Source organism: Carcharodon carcharias, chromosome 4 (genome assembly GCF_017639515.1).
Source record: "Carcharodon carcharias isolate sCarCar2 chromosome 4, sCarCar2.pri, whole genome shotgun sequence".
Lineage (NCBI taxonomy): Eukaryota > Metazoa > Chordata > Chondrichthyes > Lamniformes > Lamnidae > Carcharodon > Carcharodon carcharias.
The window spans coordinates 109,359,124-109,381,147 of NC_054470.1; the positions used below are offsets into that span (position 1 = coordinate 109,359,124).

At 43.6% G+C, this 22,024-nt stretch overlaps 1 protein-coding gene across 2 annotated transcripts in view; it reads right to left on the minus strand.

Moving 5' to 3' along the window:
* Positions 1 to 22,024, minus strand: part of hsdl2 (hydroxysteroid dehydrogenase like 2) — a 111,766-nt gene that overhangs the window by 791 nt on the left and 88,951 nt on the right. The window contains exons 5-11 of one of the 2 annotated variants that reach the window (XM_041186057.1): positions 17,540 to 17,643; positions 16,840 to 16,938; positions 14,304 to 14,498; positions 8,303 to 8,335; positions 8,133 to 8,204; positions 5,007 to 5,153; positions 1,917 to 2,045 (exon numbers count right to left, since the gene is read on the minus strand). In XM_041186057.1, coding sequence (XP_041041991.1) covers positions 1,917 to 2,045; positions 5,007 to 5,153; positions 8,133 to 8,204; positions 8,303 to 8,335; positions 14,304 to 14,498; positions 16,840 to 16,938; positions 17,540 to 17,643 — 779 coding nt within the window. The remainder of the gene's footprint in view (positions 1 to 1,916; positions 2,046 to 5,006; positions 5,154 to 8,132; positions 8,205 to 8,302; positions 8,336 to 14,303; positions 14,499 to 16,839; positions 16,939 to 17,539; positions 17,644 to 22,024) is intronic. The other variant, XM_041186058.1, reaches the window with a different exon arrangement.

Below are 22,024 nucleotides of genomic sequence, written 5' to 3' on the forward strand. Positions count from 1 at the left end.
ATCAGCGCTATTTGCCTCAACTACTTCATGTGGTGGTGAGTTCTGCATTCTAACCACTTTCTGAGTGAGGAGGTTTCTCAGAAATTTCCTATTGGAATTTTATTATGGCTAACTTATACTAAAGGTCTTGAGTCTGAGTCCATCTCAAATAGAAACATTGGGCTGGATTTTAGAGGAAGGGGGATATAAAGCTCACTGCCCCCACACACCACCACCATCAGCCCCACCACTCTTTCACTTTTCCCAGACTAGAGCATGTTTCAACAACAACATTAGCTCGCAGGCTTGACAGATCCCAGGTCACAAGAGATTGGCAAAAGCACCTTTAAGATGACTCTCCCTCAACCACAAGCACTCCACTAATTTTCCCACTTTTGGGACTATCAGTACAGGTAGACCTTCATTCACATCTACCCCAACAGGGACATGACTGAACTCCAGTGATTTACATGGACCAGAAATGGGATTGCCAACCCTCCAGGGTTACCCTGGAGTTTCCAGGAACTAAAGATTAATCCCCAAGCAGTCCAGAGAAAGAGAGAAAAAACCCCTAGGTGCATGAAATGAGAAGTATATCTATTTTCATTGAACCTTCTCTTTGATTGGTTCCAAACACATTGGAGATAGGACACAAGACTGTTTGACAAGGTGGAGCAGTTGGAACCAGCAAGTCACATGATGAAAACTCCAGAAATAAGACTAAACAGAGCTGGCACTGAAATTGGTTGAGAGAAAGAGGATCTTGGTGTTATTAATTCAGAATTCCTGAAAGATTCAGACCAACGGAGAAGCCAAAGCTACAAGTGGGACATTAGGTTATATTAACAGGGTCATTCAGTACAAAAGAAAACACATTTTACATAAAATATACAGTACAGAAACAGGCCATTCAGCCAAACTAGTCCACGCATGTGCCCTTGCACCAGCCCTTATCTAGACCATGTTTAGAATATTGTGTCCAGCTTTAGTCCCCTCATGAGCTGGGTGGTGAAAGAGGCTTTGGAAAATATTCAGAGGGGGCCCACATCTTAAATTATCTTAGTCTCTTTTAAAAAGCTCAGTCTATTCTCTTTAAAGATGTATGTTAAAGTCTTGCCAAATTACATTATTAAGGTTTGTCAATTACATTGTTAAGGTTAAGAGAAACCGGTGCTGAGTTAAATTGTCTTTGAGCACATATAAATAACGGACAGCTGGAACAATGGACTGGGTTGAGTGGGAAGAGAGCTGTGAGACTAAACAAGTCGATAAACTCAGCAAAGAAAAGACGTGCCTTCGCTTCAGCTTCACCAACTGGCTTGGATTCTATTAACAATGTCTCGATTGATTGGCAAAGAATCACAGGTGACATCAGGAAACATTTTTTTAAATCCAGTGAGTTACATTGTCTGAAAGGGTAGTAGAAGTAGATTTATTATTAATAATTCAAAAGGAATTGGATAAATACTTGGAGGGAAAACATTGACAGAGCTATTGGAAAAGAGCAACCAAGCGGGTTTCATTGGATAACTCCAGAGTGCTGACACAGGTATGGTGGATTGAATGGCCTCCTCCTGTGTTGTATCATTCTATGATTACCAAGAATTGCAGAGATACAATGATACAAGGATGACCTCATTCCATTATTCACTTACTTAATTATTAACAAAGATGCCCATACACCTTACCAAGGTGTATCAAGGCATCACTGCCCTAATATCTCCTTATGTGGTTCTGTGCCAAATTTTGTTCACCATCATATCTGTGAAGTGCCCCAATGTAAAAAATGCTACATAAATGGAAGTTGTTGTCATTAGACAAAGGTATCCCAGGCAATTTAAGATGGGAATTGTAATAAAGATCGGCCATGATCTAACTGAGTGGCAGAACAGGCTTGAAGGGCTGAATGGCCTACCCCATTTCCCGCAAAGACTCACCTGCAAACATTTTCACAAAATCCTCACTGCTCATGCTCATCAGCACATCCGCCTTCCCCGGGAAACTTCCATACCCAATGCTGCCACTTTCATTCTTTAGGTCAATGTACCAGGTTCCTGGGTGATCACCTGCTTAGCCAAATCATAAAAGATGACCTTCAAAGGGCAAGTGAGAGCATTTTGACATGAAACACACAGAGCCATGCAAGGTAAAGCAAAAGAAAAATGATTCAACGATGCCAGGAGCGTACCAGTGGTGTCACATTATTGTGGGTCAAATAATGAGTTGTGCTTTTAAGAGGAAAGCCACCTCCTGTCCATATTAGACTGCTTCTTGGATAGAACACTGGGAGTCCGCTCTAACACAGTCCATGGGGTCTATATCTTGAGACCGTGTTATTTTATAGCTGGTGCTCAGCAGCTAGGCTTGATCCTGGCAGTGCCAGGCCCAATATGGTGTGCATATCCCAACAGCTTCCAGTCTTCGTACCCCAAAAATGAATGAATAAAGCAACTAAAATCAACCAAAATAATTCAATGGCTGCTTTTAATTATTCTTTTTGAAAGTGGATGGCTGTGTTCATTGTAGGGGGCTAGGGGAGGCTTATGACTGTATTTGCGACTGAAAATTCTGCAGTCCGAGATGCACCCACATTACATCGATTTCTGCACCATTACGGGCCATGTCACAATGGGACACCAGTGCATTAACAAACCTCAGTCACAAAAGGAACAAGAAACCTTACAGGGAGGGTTTAAAATGAAGCCAGCATTTATCACCATTCTACACATTAGCATTCAATTCCACAAAACTCCTCAGCTATTCCTAGGTTCAAGATGATTGCCAAGAAAATCAAAGCAGAATTATTCTCTTAACGCAGCGAGTTATGATGGATCTGGAACACGCTGCCTCAAAGGGTGGTGTGGAAGCAGATTCAATGATAACTTACAAAAAAGGAAATAGATAAATAACTGATGGGGGAAAAAAAATTGCTGGGCCTCAGGAGAAAGAGGAGAGGTGATTGGGACTAACTGCAGGCTCCACCATACACAAACAGTGTGATTGAATACTCTCCATGTACCTGGATGAGTGCGGCTCCTACAATACTCAAGAAGCTCGACACCATCCAGGACAAAGCAGCCCGTTTGATTGGTACCCCATCCACCACCAACGTACACTGGCAGTAGTGTGCACTATGTACAAGAGGCACATCAATCATAGAATTACAGAATTGTTACAGCACAGGAGGTGGTCATTTGGCCCATCGTATCTGCACCAGCTCTCTGGATGAGAAGTTCACCTCGTAACATTCCCCCGCTTTCTCCCCGTAACTCTGCACATTCTTCTTTTTTAGATAGCAATCCAACTCCCTTTTGAATTCCTCGACTGAACCAGTCTCCACCACACTCTCAGGTAGTACATTCTAGACCTAGCACATCAGCAACTTGCCAAGTTCAACAGCACCTTCCAAACCCATGACTACCCTCTAGAAGGGGAACAAGGGCAGCAGAGAGATGGGAACAGCACCACCTACAAGTTCCTCTCCAAGCCACACATCATCCTGACTTGGAAATATATCGGCCATTCCTTCACTGTCGCTGGGACAAAATCCAGGAACTCCTTCCCTAAAAGCACCATGGGTGTACCTACACCACATGGACTGCAGCGGTTCAAGAAGGCAGCTCATTACCACCTTCTCCAGGGAAATTAGGGATGGGCAATTAATGCTGGCCCAGCCAGCGACACCCACGTCCCACAAAAGAATAAAAAAACCTAAGCAGTATTGATTCAGGTGAAAATTAGAATGGTGTTTAGAGAAGATGAGCCTGATGTCAAAGTATGAGCGGGTTAAGAAAATTCTGTATGATTTTTGGAGCCAAAAAATAACTGGGACCGAGAACTAAGTTTACTTCCAACAGTCAGTGTACATATTGAGCCTTAATCTCAGAGCTCCCCCGTGTCGGATTTGGGGGAAGGTTCCCAGGTCAGGGTTTACACGGCAATTGCCCAGAAGTGCACACTTCCTCTGAACAATTGCACTGCGCTGGGCTGAAAATGCAATTTAAATCGCAAACTGCAGATGGTTCCGCCAGGGTTAGACCAATAGATACCCAGAAAAAGTTAGAAGAATTAAATCTCTTCTAACTTCTGGTTAACTATTGTAAAGGCCCAGGCCGATCCCACAGGCCTCCCAGGGGGCTCCCCAACCCTGGTTAACCACCCCTCACCAACCCCCCCACCGAAATTCCCCACCCGCCAACCCCCCATGGGATTCCCCCACACCAACTCCTCACCCCAACATCACACCTCCCACCCCATGGGCCCGACTCTTACCTCCCTGACCCCCGACATCCCACATGTCTGACTCACAGACACCCCCAAAATTCCATACTCCCCGCCCCTGAATGTCCGACCCTCCTGCAGTCCTCCGCCCTCCCAAATGTCCGATTCCCCCACCCGCTCCATGTCCAACGCTCCACCCGATATCCAACCCTCCCCGATATCCAACACCCCCACCCTGATATCCGACCACCCTACTCCCCACCCCAATATCCGATCCCCCCCGCTCCGATTGTCTGACCCCACCTCCACCCCCCTCCCTGATTGTCCAACCCCCCCACCCCGATGGTTGACCCCCCTCCACCCCCCTCCCCAATTGTCTGACCCCCCCTCACCAATTCTCCAACCCACCCCCCCCTCCAATCACCCCACCTCCACCCCCCTCCCCGATTGTCAGACCACACCCCAACCCCAACCCTCTCTTCGAATACCTGGCCCCCCAACCCCACCCCTCCTAAATGTCCAACCCGCTGCACCTCCTCTAGATATCTGACTCCCCCCCACACCACCCTCGATGTCTGACCCCCTGCCCCATCCCCATCTGACCTCCGAACACTCCAACTCCCCCCTACCCCCGACTCCTTTTCACTTATCTTAGGCACCTACTTTCTCCCTGGCCTGTCAATTTCAATGGGACCTTTAAACTTAAATTAAAATTGGTGCGGGTAAGCAGGCACGGAAGGGCAATCTGATGTTGATTGCCACTCCAAGGAAGCTACGGCCCATTAATTTTACAGAAGTGACTTTACCAGACAATTCAAACTGATAGATGCCTCCCGTAGATTTCACCACGTCAGCATTGAGCGCTCCCTCAATAGCCTTGAACGTCTCAGCAACCGGTCCCTCAGTTGCTACTGAAGCCTGTTCCTTTCCTGCTTGAAACTTAGGATTCGCACCTAAAAGGAAAAATTAAGATGCTAATGTTTGGAATTCTGCTCTGTTAACTCAAGTCAATGGAGCCACACCATTGATATATTCACATTCAAAAATCTTTGAAGGTGGCAGGACTAGTTGATAAAGCTGTAGGGGAGAAAATGGGCATGTGGGGCCCTTGGTTCTTTTAATAGAGGCATAAGGTACAAAAGCTATGCAAAACCTTTATAAAACACTTGGGCCCCAACTGGAATATTGTGTCCAATTCTGGGCCCCACACTTTAAGAAACATAGCAAGGCCTTGGCGAGTGCCCAGGGGATTTACCAGCGATGAGGGATTGCAGTTATGTAGAGATACTAGAGAAGGTGAGATTGCACTTCTTGGAGCAGAGAAGGTTAAGGAGAGATTTAATAGCGCTGTTCAAAGTTACCAAGCGTTTTCAAAAAGCAAATAAGGAAAAAACATTTTTGGTTTTAGAAGGGTCAGGAACCAGAGGGCACAGCTTGAATGTCCTTGGCGAAATAGGAAGGAGGTGAGAATTTCTTTTTACACAGCGTGTTACGATGATCTCAAATGCACAGCCTAAAAGGATGGTGGAAGCAGATTCAAAGGGGAATTGAAGGGCAACGGGGAAAGAGCAGGAGAGTTGGACCAATCAATCAGACAGCTCTTTCAAAGAACTAATGCAGTCAAGATGGGCCCAATGATCATCTTTTTTGCTGTGTGATACAGTGATATCGTTCCACAGTTTGCACAGTTTATTATAGAATCACAGAATCCTTACAGTGCACAAGGAGGCAATTCGGCCCATCGAGTCTGCACTGGCTCCATGAAAGAGCCTTTCACCTAGTCCCACTCCCCTGCCTTATCCCTGTACATTCTCTCTTTTCAGGTAGCAATCCAGTTCCCTTTTCAATACTTCGATCGAGCCTGCCTCCACCTTTCAGGAAGTTCGTTCCAGTCATTGATTGATTAAGCCTGTATTAAGAAAATAAGACAAGTGCCAGTAACAAGTAGTACATTCAAATCGGTAAAATGAGTAACGCATCTCAAGGCGTGTGGTAGATTAATGATATTACCTAATGTCTGAATGTCTCAAGATCTCAGTTGAGGAACTGTGAATATCTTGTTCATATATAGTATTTAACCCCAACAAGCAGCAGCTTGACACAGCTGACTGACATCGGGAGGAGGTAAGAAGGTCCAGTAGCTCTGAGAGAAATGCGGTGAACTCCTCTATTAGGCTCCAGGCTCAAATCCAGCTTTCACCATCAAGTTAGCTCCTCTGAACATATTAACTTTACCCGCAGGACTGGGCCCATTGGAGTGAACCACTCCATCATCAGGAGAACATAAGTTACCCGGACGATTGCCCATTAATCCATACAGAGCAATAATAGCAGGTATAAAGAAACATTTAGTCTTTGAGGAAGACAGTTGCAATGCCCTTCAATTATTTAACCAAATCCTGAGGCTGGACTACTGTTCTAGGTAATAATAATAAGGTTCAAAAAGAAACAAGAAAAAACAATGTGACGGCAATAAAATAACCATCAGAAAAATCGGGCCATATCTTATAAGAAAAGTAAGGTCAAGGCAATGACTCCTGCTATTATCATTGCACAAGTTGGCCAGTAAGTTCAGGAGTTAAGAGCTACCCGGTGAGTTGTGAATCTCTTAGAACTTTCTGGTCAATTTACGTTGCTCTGCCAATTGATTCACACCAACAGTATTTCGTTTTCATCCTCCCAGTTATTTTTAAGAACTTTGGGAATTTGCACAATAATTGCCCCATTAAGCTCACCGCAGCAAGTTAAATGACATGATAATTGTTCCTGTAATACCAAAGGTTCTCTCTGGAAAACATGGAACAACTTATGTAGTTCAATCTCATTCCTGTATGTAGTAAATTGATGTAAACTTTTCAATTTTTCTCTTACTTCTCCATTTTCTTTTTTCCCCCTCTTTCTTTCTCAAGCTTTTCACTCTCTTTATTTCTCTTTCAGTACCTGCTTTGACTCTCATTCCGCCGATTTCCTTCTCTGGCATTCCTCTATATTTTCCTCAATCCTTCAGTCTCATCAGTTAAGGAGAGAGATTGGTCCTCCCATCATTCATTCAGATGCTGGATGACCCATTGTCCTTGCGCTCATCAGCTCACACTTTCAAAAAATTCTGGCTTAAAGGCTTTGAATTGAAGGGTGCAGCAAAAGGTCCAATGAATGCCTCACGCTCCAAGATGCCCCATTCTAGTGAATTTGGTCCATTCTGATTCACAGTGCAGGTCATTGGGAACGTTAAATATACACAAAGCTCAATGCATGAATTTGAACCTCAAACATCTGCATACATAAGATCAAGAATTTATAGGAACATAAGAAGTAGGAGCAGGAGTAGGCCATTCGGCCTCACGAGCTTGCTCTGTCATTCAATAAGGTCATGATCACCTACCTCAACATCATTTTCCCACTTGGGGAATATGGGAATCCTAGATCCTTTGACATCTTTAATAACTAGAAATCTATCAATCTCTGTCTTGAACATACTAAAATGATTGAGAGCACACAGCCCCCCGGAGTAGAGAATTCCAAAGATTCACAACTCTCTGAGCAAAGAAATTCCTCCTCATCTCAGTCCTAAATGGCCTACCTCATATTCTGAGGCTGCCCCCCCATGGTTCAAGACCCCCCCTCCCCCTCCACCCCGCCCCAGCCAGGGGAAACATCCTTCCTGCATCTACCCTGTCGAGCCCTGTAAGAATTTTGTATGCTTCAATGAGATCACCTCTCATTCTGCGAAACTATAGGGAATAAAGGCCCAGTGTTCCAACTCCTGATTTACAGCCGAGTTTTCAAAGTTAGAATTGTTGACTCCTACATGAATCACGCGAATCCCATGTATGAGAACAAACAGTAACAATGCAATTCAACTCTGCTGGATATTAGTTCATCCAATCCCCACCTCAGTTGAAGCTGTGTGTTGAAATTTGGAGGATACTCACGGTAATCCTGCATTTTCTTCGCAAGTGCTTCTGGTTCCTCGTCTAAAAAGAAATCTGGAAGTAGAGGGTGGCCTGTAACCAAACAACGTGGGTTACTCATATGCACGACTGCAAAATTAAGCTAGGTTAATAAATTCTCTGTATGGAGGGTTTATGAAATAAAGACATACAATGCTGGTCATTCTCAGCAGGGCAGGCAGGACCTGTGGAGAGAGAAACAGAATTAACGTCTCAGTTCTGATGCAAGGTCATTGACCTGAAACGCTAACTCTGCTTCCTCTTTCCGTAAATACTGCCTGACCTGCTGAGTATTTCTAGCATTTTATGTTTTCTTTCAGAATCTCAGCATCTGCAGAATTTTGCTTTCATTTTAGGATTTAAGATTTAATGAAATAACCTACTGGAAATTTTAAGCACTTCCCTTTGTTTCTGCCATGCTCCACAGCCATTTGCACAGCTGGAAGTGCAGGGAGTGGAGTATCTACAAACCACTTAAGAGTACTGGAAAAGAATTTAGAAACCAGGTGACTGCATTAATTACTCACTATTGACTAAAAAAGACTTACATTTATATTGTACTTTTCAGGGCCATAGCGAATGAACTACTTTTAGAAGTGTAATCAGTTTTGTAATGTAGTAAATGTGGCAACCAATTTGCACACAGCAAGATCCCACAAACAGCAATGCAATAATGGCCAGATAATCTGTTCTTATCATGTTGATTGAGGGATAACCGTTGGCTTGGACGCCAGTGATAACTCCTCTGTTCCTCTTCAAAACTATCATTGGATCTTCTACATGCACCCGAACAGGCAGATGGGGCCTTGGTTTAAAGTATTATCTGAAAGACAGCACCTCTGACTGTGCAGCATTCCCTCAGTATTGCACTGGAACGTCAGCCTCGATTTTTGTACTCAAATCAAGAAGAGGGACGTGAACACGGTACTTAGTGATTCAGAGGCGCGAGTGCTACCAACTGAGCCACGGCTGACACTACTGTAAGAGTGAATTGAGGTGTTCTTTATATTATCTTCATGCCCACTTCCTCTGTAAACCTGAATGCACCCAAAACTCTACTGCCTGTGTTCTAACTTGCACCAAATGCTTTTCACCCCTCACCTTGTGCTCACTGACCAACATTGGCCCTCTATTCAGCAACGCCTCAATTTTAAAGTTTACATCAGTTTTCAGTTCCCTCGCCTCTCTCCACCTCTGTAACCTCCTTTAGCCCAACAACCCTCCAAGATCAGGACTGGTCTAATTCTTGCCTCATACACATCCCTCAATTTTAATCACTCCATTATCGGTGGTCATGCCTTCAATTGCCCCCAGCTGCCTAGGTCCCAAGCTCCGGATTCCTGCCTAAACCTTTCACTTTTCCTTTAAATCCACAGGGAGAGGCCATTCAGCTCAATGTGCATGGGTTGCGCATTAGCAACAGCAATCTGGAACTGATCTGTCCACCTTGTGTGCTCCACATAAAACCCTCATTCCCTTTAAATATTGACCCAAATTTTAATTGGATTGATCTCATGGCAAAGCAATCCACACTACAACAACCGTTTTGAACAAAAAATTCAAGCAACTTCTTTCTCAGTGACAATTTCAATTGATGACTCCACGTCATGAATTTTCCAACAAGGAGACTTGTCTTATCACTCTTACCGAAATCACTGCCTCTTATCGAACCCACTCAATCTTCACAGAATTGTTACGGTGTAGTTGGAGGCCATTCGGCCCATCGTGTCTGCACCTGCTCTCTGAACATTTTAACTCAGTACTAATCTCCTGCCTTTTCCCTGTAATCCTGCACATTGTTTCTATTTAAATAATCATCCAATGCCCTCTTGAATGCTTCAATCGAACCTGCCTCCACCTCACTTCCAGACAATGCATTCCAAACCCTAACAACTCGCTGTGTGGAAAAGTTTTTTCTTACCTCGCATTTGCTTCTTTTGCAAAACACTTAAAAACTGTGCTTTCTGGTTCTCGATCCATTTACGAGCGAGAACAATTTCTCCGCATCTACTTTGCCCAGACCCCTCATGATTTTGAAAACTTCTTTCAAGTCTCCTCTTAGCCTACTCCTCTCCAAGGAAAACAGTCCCAACTTCTCCAATATTTCCTCATAACTGAACTGTCTCATCCCTGGAACCATTCTCGGTAAACCACTTCCGCACTCTCTCCAATGTGTTCACATTCTACCTATAGTGATGGCCAGAACTGTACACAATACCCCAGCTGAGGTCTAACCAGTGTCTTATATAAGTTCATCATAACCACCACCCCTCCCCCCGCTCTTGTACTCTATGCCCCTATTAATGAAGCCGAGAATACTGAATGCCTTAGAAGCAGCTCTCTCTACCTGTCCTGACACCTTTACTGACTTACGTACATAAGGTCTCTCTGCTACTGCACACCCTTTAGAATAGCATCCTTTATTTTACACTGTTTCTCCATGTTCTTTGTACCAAAGTGCATTACCTCACACTTCTCCGCATTGAACTTCATCTGCCACCTATCTGCCTGTTCCACCAATGTGTCAATGTCCTTTTGAAGTTCTATACTGTCCTCCTCACAGTTTACAATTCCCACAAGTTTTGTGTTGTCCACAAACTTTGAAATTGTCCCCTGCACACCACAATCTAGATCATTTATATATATCAGGAAAAGGGTCCCAATGTCCACTACAAACCTTCTTCAAGCCTGGAAAATACCCATTAACCATTACTCTCTGTTTCCTATCCCTCAGCCAATTTTGTATCCACATTGCTACTGTCCCTTTTATTCCATGACCTATAACTTTCCTCACAAGTCTGTTGTGTGCCATTTTAATGAACACCTTTTGGAAGTCCATATACACCACATCAACAGCCTTGCCCTGATCAACCATCTTTGTTACCTCTTCAAAAAACTCCAGCAAGCTAGTTAGACATGATTTTCCTTTAACAAACCCATGCTGGCTCTTCCGAATCAATGCACGTTTTTCCATTGACTATTAATTCTATCCTGAATAATTGTTTCTAGAAGTTTCCCCACCAGCGAAGTTAAACTGACTGGTCTGTAATTGCTGGACAGATCTTTACAACCTTTTTTGAACAAGGCGTAATGTTTGCAATTCTTCAGTCCTCCGGCACCTCCCCCGAATCCAGGGAACATTGAGAGATTATCGCCAGTGCCTCTGCAATTTCCACTGTCACTTCCTTTAATATTCTTGGGTGCATCTCATCCGGTTCCGGTGCCTTATCAATTTTAAGTACTGACAGTTTATCCAATATCTCATCCTTATCAATTTTAAACGCTTCTAATGACTGAGTTTCCTCTGTCACCATGGCCTGAGCAGCATCTGCCTCATAGGTAAAAACAAATGCAAAGTATTCATTTAACACCTTAGCCATGCCTCTTGCCTTTGTGTGTAAATCCCCTTTTTGGTCCCTAATCGACCCTACTTCTCCTTTCACCACCCTTTTACTATTGGTGTGCCTACAGAATACTTTGGGATTTCCTTTTATGTTAGCTGCCAGTCTTTTTTCATGATCCCTCTTTGCTTCTCGTATTTGCTTTTCCACATCCCTTCTGAACCTTCTGAACTCAGCTTTCTCCTCAAGTGTTTTTGCTACCTGACACCTGTCGTAAGAACACTTTTTCTTCTTTAACTTAATTTCTACCTCCTTTGTCATCCAGTGAGCTCTGGATTTGTTTGTCCTACCCTTCCCTTTTGAGGGAACATACATTGACTGTGTCCAAATCATCTCCTCTTTGAAGGTAGCCCACTGTTCAGCTACTGTTTTTCCTGCCAACCTATGGTTCCAGTCTACAAGGCCCAGCTCCATTCTCAGTCCAGTGAAGTCTGCTCTCCACCAGTTGGTTATTCTTCTTCTGGATTGACCAATGTAATTTTCCATCGTCATTCTCAACCTTATGATACCATGATCACTGTCCCCTGAATGTTCCCCCACTGACACTTGATCTGCTTGGCTCACCTCATTCCCAAGAACCAGGTCTAGCAGTGCCTTTCTTGTTGGACTAGACACATATTGCTGTGGGAAATTCTCTTGAACACAATCTAGGAAAGTTAGTCCCTCACTGCCCCTTACACGACCATTATCCCAGTCCATATACGGGTAATTAAAGTCCCCCATTATAACCACGCTACGATGTTTACACTGCTATGCAATTTCCTTGCAGATTTGTTCCTCTATATCCTTCCTACTAGCTGCTGGTCTATATATTACACCGAGCAATGTAATTGCACCCTTCTTATTCCTTAGCTCTAACCAAATTAATTCTGTCCTTGAATCCTCTGACACATCCTCTTTCTCCAATACTGCAATACTCTCCTTAACCAAAAATGCCACCCACTCCTCCTTTTAACCCTTTCATATCCTTTCTGAACACCTTGTAACCTGGAATATTTAACACATAGGTCTGCCCTCCCTTAAGCCAGGTCTCCCATATTGCCACAACATCATAATCCCACAAGGCAATCTGTGCCTCCAACTCCACAATTTTATTAACTGTACTCCGAGCATTCACATGTATGCAGTGTAACCCTGATTTAGACTTCATTACTTGTTCCCTTAATCTGACTCCATCTATTAACTTGCTATTCTCTATTTTAGTGCTGTCTGCCTCTCCCAGCATTCTGTGCACCCTGGTATTACTTTCCAATATCCGCTCCTGGTTCCCACACCCCTGCTGAGTTGGTTTAAACTCTCCCCAACAGCACCAGAGTCCCCGCTCTGTTCAGATGCAACCCATCTGGCTTGTACAGGTGCCATCTGCCCCAGAGTCAGTCCCAGTATCCCAGGAGCCCTCTCTCCTACACCATCTTTCCAGCCACGCATTCATCTGTCTTATCTTACTATTTCTGCACTCAGTCACATGTGACACTGGGAGTAATCCAGAGGTTACCACTTTAGAGCTTCTGTTTTCTCATTTTTCTACCTAGCTCCCTAAATTCCGATTGCAGGACCAAATCCACCTTCCTACCTATGTCGTTAGTACCAATGTGGACCACGCCCTCTGGCAGTTCACCCTCTCCCTCAAGAATGCCCTGCAGCCATTCTGTGACATCCTTGACCCTAGCACCAGGGAGGCAATAAGCCACCCTGGAGTTATACTGATGGCCACAGAAACGCCGTCTGCTCCCCTAACTAAAGAATCCCCCATCAGTACTGCCCTTCTGCTCTTCTTCCTCCCCTCCTGCACAGCTGGGCCACTTGTGGCGCCACAGGCTTGGCTCTTGCTGCACTCCCCCAAAGATCCATTGCTCTCACCAATATCCAGAATGGAAAACTGGTTAGTGAGCAGGATCTCTGGGGATTCATGCACTACCTGCCTGTTTCTCTTGGACTGCCTGACGGTCACCCATTCCCTATCTGCCTGCTTGTCCCTAACTTGCACTGCGACTACCTTTCTGAACATGAAGGTGTCCTCGACTCCCCACATACCACAGGACAGGAATTCTGCTTGGCTGTGCTGTCCTGCCATGCCTTAATCTTAAACATTTAAATCACTTTTTTAACTTAAACTTTAGTTACCTCTACCTTGTACTATTAACTATAAACTGGAGATTAGTAGAAAGTAGAAATTCTTTACCCTTACTTGAAAATCAGCTCCCTCTCCTGTGCCTATAAATCCTTACTTTCCCTGTGCTTGTTTAGAAATTTATGTTTATGTACTCACGCTGTTTTCAATCTCCTGACTGTCTCTCCACTCGTGCTGTCATAGGAATTCATCTGGTTCATTAATGTTCCTTAGGGGAGGAAATCTGCTGTTCTTACTTGGTCTGGTCTACAAATGACTCCAGATCCACAACAACGTGGTTGACTCTTAACTGCCCGCTGAAATGGTCTAGCAAGCCAATCGGTTCAAAGGCAGTTAGTGATGGGCAACAAATGCTAGCCTTGCCAGACACCCACATCCCATTAAAGGATAAATTGGGAGCCAAGTTCACAGAATCACAGAATTGTTACAGCATAGAGGGCCATTCGACCCATTGTGTCTGTGCCAGTTCTCCGTAGGAGCAATTTGCCTAGTGCCATCCCCTGCCTTCTCCCCGTAGCCCTGCACATGCTTGTTTTCGGATAATAATCCAATTCCCTCTTGAATGCCTCAACTGAACCTGCCCCTGGAATATGTTAAAAACTGCAAGAACCTTGTGCGTACCTGGATCAACTGCATAAACATCAAAGTCTCTGATTCCCTGCTCTTTAAGGAATTCTTCATCGATGACAAAGTTGCCAGTAAATGACTTTGGCTTGGAGAAAATAGCATAGGCAGCATCAGCCATTATGTCAGGTTTCCTGCACTGACTGCTCACATCTGATCCTCCGAGCATGTCCATTGCAGCTGTATGAATTGCTGAAAGTTAGATACAAAAAGAGTCAACATATAATAAAAAAAAAGCTTAATGGGTTAATTTTGTTGCTTTCGATTGCAGAGCAAGATCGCCACAGATATCAGCGGTGTGACAGGAGCATGGTCCCAGGAATTTACTGGGTGTCCAGAAAAGAATGAGTGACAACCAGCCAGGAGACCATTTGATTGCAGGGTTCTGGGAGCTGATCGCAGGTCTCCCATAATCTTTACCACAGTCCGAGCTGGTCCCTCATGACTTTACTCAAATGTAAACCGGGTATCAGGAGGAGCATAGCTGCGATGTTTAGCTGCTAACCTGACCTCGTCTGTCCTCTTGCCATCTCTGCTGCGGGGTGCTCCTCATAGGAAGGGAGCAGTAAAGCTCTCCGCAATATTTATCCCTCAAGCTATTACTAAAAGATAAGTTATCTGGCCATAATCATGACGCTGTCTATGTGGGATCTTGCTGTGTGTATATTGTATGGCGCATTCCCCTATGTTACAGCACAGGCTACCGTTCAAAAAGTACTTGAATAGCTGTAAAGTACTTTGGGATGCCTGGAGATGTGAAAAGCACTATGTAAATGCAAGCCTTTCTTTCGTAGCTCTGTGCAAAAGTAGATTTAATGCTTCTCAGAGGATTCAGTAACGATACTTTTCTAGACTGGCACTTGTTTGGTTGTTTTCTTTATTGCAGAAAACACCCAAGGTTGATCCAAGGTCATGAAAACAAAAAATATTTAGTTTTCTTTCTCTTTACATATACATTTTCACCCCAAAGATGGTTGGGTTGTGATCTGTAATATTTTACGCAAATTCTGACATCTGGTGTGTGACACACGCTTGTAAGATGTTTATACATAAACCAGACAGACAACTGCATTCTCCTGGTATTTTTAAAAAAAATTGGTCTAGGCTGGGCCAGTATTTATTGCCCATCCCTAATTGCCCTCAAGAAGGTGGTGGTGAGCCACCTTCTTGGACTACTGCAGTCCATGCTGTTGGACTTTTCTGTAGCATTTTTGATACAACTAAATGGCTGACAATTCAGCGGGCCATTTAGAGTCAACCACATTGCGCTTGGTCAGGAGTCACAGGTAGGCCAGACCAGGTAATGACAGCAGATTTCCTCCCCTGAAGGACATTAGTGAATCAGACGAGCTTTTACTACAATCCAGTAGGTTCATGACTATTATTAAGTAGACTAACATTTAATATCAGATTTTATTAGTTAACTGAATTTCAATCTGCACAGGTGCCATGGTGGGATTTTAACTCACATCTTGAGACATTAACTTAGGCCTTGAGATTACTAATCCAGTAACAATATCACTACGCTATTGTCCCTCAAGCTATCCCTGTCAAGCCCTCAGCTTTCTCTTTTCTAGAGAAAAGAGCCCTAGCCCGTGCAGTCTTTCCTCGTGGTTCTAACCTCTCAGTTCTGGTATCGTCTTTGTAGAACTTTTTTTTATAAACTTTCTCTCCAGCCCCTCAATATCCGTTTTTTAAAAAAAACATTGGAAATCAGAACTGTTACATGTGGCCCAACCATTGATTCCAATGCTTGGCTCAATTTGTTTCATGGTCAGTTGTCAACCAGTCCCTTGATCAACCATATCAACCCATATCATGGCTATTTAAGGAAACCAACTACTGTCTTTTCAACATCCAAGCTGACGTGAGATGATTCTGCAAGGCTGGATTCATAAGGTGTCTGCAGAGTCCAAGGGTGAAGGAGGGGAAAAAATGCCCAAAGTTCTTAATTCCAATAATTATATGCTGAGGAAGAATGAGACTGAAACTAGCCTGTGCCTTAAAGCAGGTTTATTTCCAATACAGCAAAGTAACATCACATGGTCTCCCAGTTCCTGCTAGACACCCAGAGTGAACTGGTTTATATACTCCTGCAATGATTCCCTAATCCGTCCCCAACTGGGGACAGTTGTGCTTAATTATCAACTTTATGCGCGTATTCTATGGCAGCACAGATTCAACATCAACAAAGTTAATGTTGCAAACTGACAATCCAGTGACCCCCAGTTAAAAACTAGACAGTAGATCAAGTTCGACGTTGATGCCCCTTGTAACTGAACAGCTGGCCAATATTCCCAGTCAAGGTTGTACAAGAAGAATCTTGAGTGAGGGTTGGGGGGGAAGGAGAGATACTGAGCTGGATAGCCACAGAACCCTACCCCAGCAGGTAGTCAACAGCTTCCGGAAGGAAGAAGAAGCAAACAGCTTAAGAAAAAGACAATATCTAAATATCCCACCATACCTGCATCAGGCACACAAATGGTACGATGTGTTATTATGTGCAAAAAAATAAAAATTAAACCACTCTTACCGGTTTTTGGCCATAAAGCATTAACTGCAATTTCGCCTTTGAATTCCTCAGCCATTCCCAGAACACACATCGACATCCCATATTTCGCCATGGTGTATGCTGAGGGAGTGAGAACACACATTGGATCATTAGCATCTTCATCTGCTCCTTTATAATTGAGACAACAGGGAAGTGTTCTGTACACATATATATATATAAAAAAAAATAAAAACACCGTTGAGAAAATTCCTCTGCCATTACTTTTGCAACTAAAGAATCACAAGAGGCCATTCAGCCCATTATACCTGTGCTGGCTCTTTGATAAATCTATCCAACTAGTCCCACTACCCCCAAATTTCCCCATAGCCCTACACTTTTCCTTTTCAAGTATTTGTCCAATTCCCTTTTGAAAGTTACTATTGAACTTACTTCCAGCAGCCTTTCAGGCCATGCATTCCAGATCGTAACAACTCAGTGTGTAAAAGAAAAAAAAAATTCTCATTTCACCTGTCTCTCTTTATATCAATTACCTCCTGGAACCACTGGTTGTTGACTCGTCTGCCTCAAGAAACAGTTACTCTGTAGTTATTCTATCAAAACAGCATGATTTTCAATATCTCTATTAAAACTCCCCTTTAACGTATTTGTTTGAAGGACAATAAGCCCACTTCTCTAGTCTCCTCAAAGAACAGTTAATATGTTAAGACTCCCCTGTGCTCACCACAGTGGTTCTTGAACCAGATGGGATTCATGTTGAGCGGAGGACTCAGGTTCAGAATATGGCCATTTTTGCTCTTTTTCAAGTAAGGAATACACAACTTTGACCTAAGACGACACAGAGAGAAAAGTGAAGTGGTATGCAATGCAAAATTGAACAAATCATAAAATTTTAAATTAACGAACCGGTCTTTCAATATATGTAGACCCAAAAGCTCAGCTTCTGAAGTATTCATGATGCATATATTCATTTTTACAATAAATTTTATAGTTATGAGCCAATCAGCATATCCCGCCTACGCTTATTGTCTGCATTTGTTTATTTCACAATTTCAGGACACCTCAAAGCTTTACAGACAATGGAGTGCAGTATAGTGTCTCGAATCCAGTTGTCCAAAAACCAGATTAATCTGAAAATGGGACATGTTTAGAATGTTTCATGCATCAATTTTGAGTAAAATAAAAAATAATTAAAAACAAAAAAACTGCGGATGCTGGAAATCCAAAACAAAAACAGAATTACCTGGAAAAACTCAGCAGGTCTGGCAGCATCGGCGGAGAAGAAAAGAGTTGACGTTTCGAGTCCTCATTAGGTCATGAGGACTCGAAACGTCAACTCTTTTCTTCTCCGCCGATGCTGCCAGACCTGCTGAGTTTTTCCAGGTAATTCTGTTTTTGTTTTATTAAAAAAAAATTAACTGGACCACTCGGCTAGGCGTTACCCCCCACCCCTCCCCCTCGACAACTGCACCTGTCTATTCCCGCGCTCCGAGCGACCCCATCCGACCCGGTTTGACCCGAACTGCCTGATCCGAAATCCGGCACAGCCTCGGCCTCAAGGTTGCCAGTTTTGAAACACTGTACCTGTACTTTCCTAGTTACTTTCAAAACACGCACATGAGCGTATTCTGTAATTCACTGCCTGAAAAAGGCAGGGAGGGGCAGGGGGTGCAAGTAGGCTCAATAACAACTTCTAAATAGAGATTGGCTAGCTCTTTCAAAGGGATGGTACAGACATGATGAGCGAAATGGCCCCCTCCTGTGCTGTACCGTGCTACGATTCAATGACAAGAGTCTTCATTAAAAGAAGATACAAATAAGGAAAAAGGGTTTGGGCGAGACTGCCGATCGTTCACGCAAAGCTTCGAATCAATGCAAAGCGAATCAAAGTTACATCAGACTAAGTGCTTATAGATCACCGGATCTATTAATTTGGATTATTAAGTACACTGATTATCCAGCCTTTAAAAGGACATCGAAACACTGAGCAGGGTTCGGCGAAATCTTGCTGCGGGCTGGATGAAATTGAGCAACGGGCCGGATCTGGCCCACGGGCTGTTGGTGCTCCACCCCTGCTGTAAACAATCTCATAGCTTTAATTCAAAGAAGAGCAGGGGAGTTCTCCCCAGAGTCTTGGCCCACACTTATCCCTCAAATCAACATCACAAAAACACAGGTTTATCTGGCCATCATCCATCACACTGCTGTTTGCTGCTGTGTGCAAATCGGCTGCAGCGTTTCCTCCATTACACGAGTGACTACACTGCCACAAAGTACTTCATTGGGATAATCGTGAAAAGTGCGATGTAAACGCAAATCCTTTTTTCTTTATCCTGCAGATACAAATGTCTAAAGAGTCACGAGGAACAGTCCCTTTCTTCAGTTCATCAACAACAAACAAGATGTCACACATTAGTAAGGGCTGAAGTGTTTTCAGAATGCTGCATTCAATAAAAGATGTTTTTTAAATTAAGTCACAAGCTCTCTCAGGAATAATAGGAACATGTGATCAGAGTAAATCTGTCTTCATCTGTGGCATCAGCAGTTAACTGATACACGAACGTTCACAGTATTTACTGCCTCATTAGAATTACTTTCTGTCACACTTGTGTTTCAAAGATCCATGGATGATACTGACTAAAATGCCAAATATTTTTCTGTGGCTTGGGCCTCGAAAAGTAGCAGCAAAACAGTCAAAAGTCAATGACAACTGAAGCATGAAATGAAAGCTTGCATTTACATAGCACCTTACACACCCCCTTAAGGATACGCCAAGGCACTTCGCAGACAGTGAAGTAGCAGCTGCAGAATCCAACAACAGCAAACTGGAAGAGAGAACTTGGAGGTACTTTGCGGAGACCTTTGGTGGAGCCTGCGCTCATTCAATCAATCAATCAATCTTCAGCATTGTTCTCTGCTCTGGTGTTTCTGCTCATAAATAAGACATGTGAATGTACGGAGAATTAAGGGGAACGTACAGAGTAGAAAGAGGCCATTTGGCCCAACTGGTCCATGCTGGTGTTTATGCTCTACACAAGCCTCCTCCCACCCCTCTTCATCTCACACCGCCAAGATAACCATCTATTCCTTTCTCCTTCATGTTTATCAAACTTCCCCTTAAATGTATCTATACTATTCACCTCATCCGCTCACTGTGGCAGTGGGCTCTTGCCACTCCAAACCTTGTAGGCATCAGAAAGAAGATTCAGAGAAATTTAGATTTTACGTCCAGTTTTTGGCTTTACATGGCTCTAATCATAGAACGATAGACCATTCAGGCCATAGTGTCTCTGTGCTGGCACTTAGGTAGAGTTATTCAGTTAGTCCCATGCCTCGTAGCCTTGCAACTTCTGTCCCTTCAAGTATTTATCGAATTATCTTTTGAAAGTTACTTCCTCATCCTTACATAATAACTTGCTGTGTAAAGAACATGCTTCCTCAACATGCCTTTTGCCAAATACCTTAAACCTGTCTCCTCTGGTTACTGATCCTCCCGTCACTGGAAACAGTTTATCCCCATTTGCTCTACCGAAAGCCTTCATGATGTTGAATGCTCCTATCAAATCTTTCTTTCAGCTTCTCTGGCCAAAGGTAAACAACTAAGTTGGTGAATCAAAAGCTAAACAGCGTGACCTCCTGCTTCTCCGGGGAGGCTCACTGCGGTGTCAGGTCGGGTTCCGACTCCAGTTTCAAGCTGAATTCACACAATAATTGCAGCATTGGTGCAAAGTGAAACTACTGCAGCATAAATGCACACACTTAGAGAGATTCATTAGCCAACTGCAGCAGTTTCATGTTTCAAAACTGCTCATTTGTTGTTGCATCACGTGTCGGAGGTCCACATCTACAATATCACGCTTGTTTATTTTGTCCGGACTACCATTTTGTGAACAGAGGAAGACATTTTGTGAAAGTCCCAGCTTCACAGGCTAATTATGATACTGAGCTTGGTTGCAGGCTCAATGATGAAGAAACAGAAATTGTTGCCTGAATGAAGTCAGAAACAATATTATACAATCCTACTGGAACAAAATATGAAGAACAAGATGTAATTGTATATTTTCAAAACAGTAAGCTCATCCTTGTTTTTAAATCCCTATCCCCTTCCTATTTTTGTAACCTCCTCCAGCCCTACAACCCTCTGAGATCTCTGTGCTCCCCCAATTCCATAACCTTGGGCATCCTTGATTTTAATCATATCACCATTGGTGGTCACACCACCAGTTGCCTGGACCCTATGCTCTGGAATTCCCTCCCTAAACCTCTCCACCCCTCTCTCCTCGAGAGGCTCTTTCAAAGCTTTTAGTCACTTGTCCCAATATTCCTTATGTGGTTCAGTATCAATTTTTGTTCAATAGCGGCCGTGAAGTACCTTGGAACAAAGATTTACGGGAATGATTCCATAGATGAGAGACTTCAGTTGCATGGTCACATTGGAGAAACTGGGGCAGAGGTAGTTGAGGAGATTTGATAGAAGCGTTCAAAATTATGAAAGGTCATACAGAGCAGATAGAGAGAAACTATTCCCCTTGGCAAAAGGGTCAAGGACCAGAGGGCAACAATTTAAGGTGAATGGCCACAAAGCCAACATGAAGACAAACTTTTTCTTTTTTACACAGAGCGAGTGGTTAACATCTAGAATGCATTGCCCGAGAGTGTGGTAGAAGCTGATTCAATCGCAGTTTTCGAAAGCGAATTGGATAATTAACTGAAGAGAAAATTTGTAGGGCTACAGGGAAAGGGCTGGGGAGCAGAATGAGCCGAGATGCCCTTATCAAAAGCTGGTACTGACATGACGGGCCTAAGGGCCTCCTTCTGTGCTGTAACTGTACTAAAGGTGCTTTGGCCTTCCCTACATCATAAGGTCAAAGGTGGGGACTTTCGCTGATGATTGTGCAACGTTCAGTGCCATTCATAACTCCTCAGACGCTGAGGCAGTCTGTCTCTATATGCAGCAAGACCCTGGACAATATCCAGGCTTGGGCTGATAAATGGCAAGTTACATTCATGCTTCACAAATGCCAGGTAATGACCATTTCCAACAAGAGAGAGTTTAACTACCTCCCCTTGACATTCCATGGCATTACCATCACTGAACTATCTACTATCAATATCCAGGGGTTATCTCTGACCCGAAACTGAATTGGACCAGACATATAAATACACAGTGGCTACAAGAGCAGGTCAGAGGCTGGGAATTCTGTGGAGT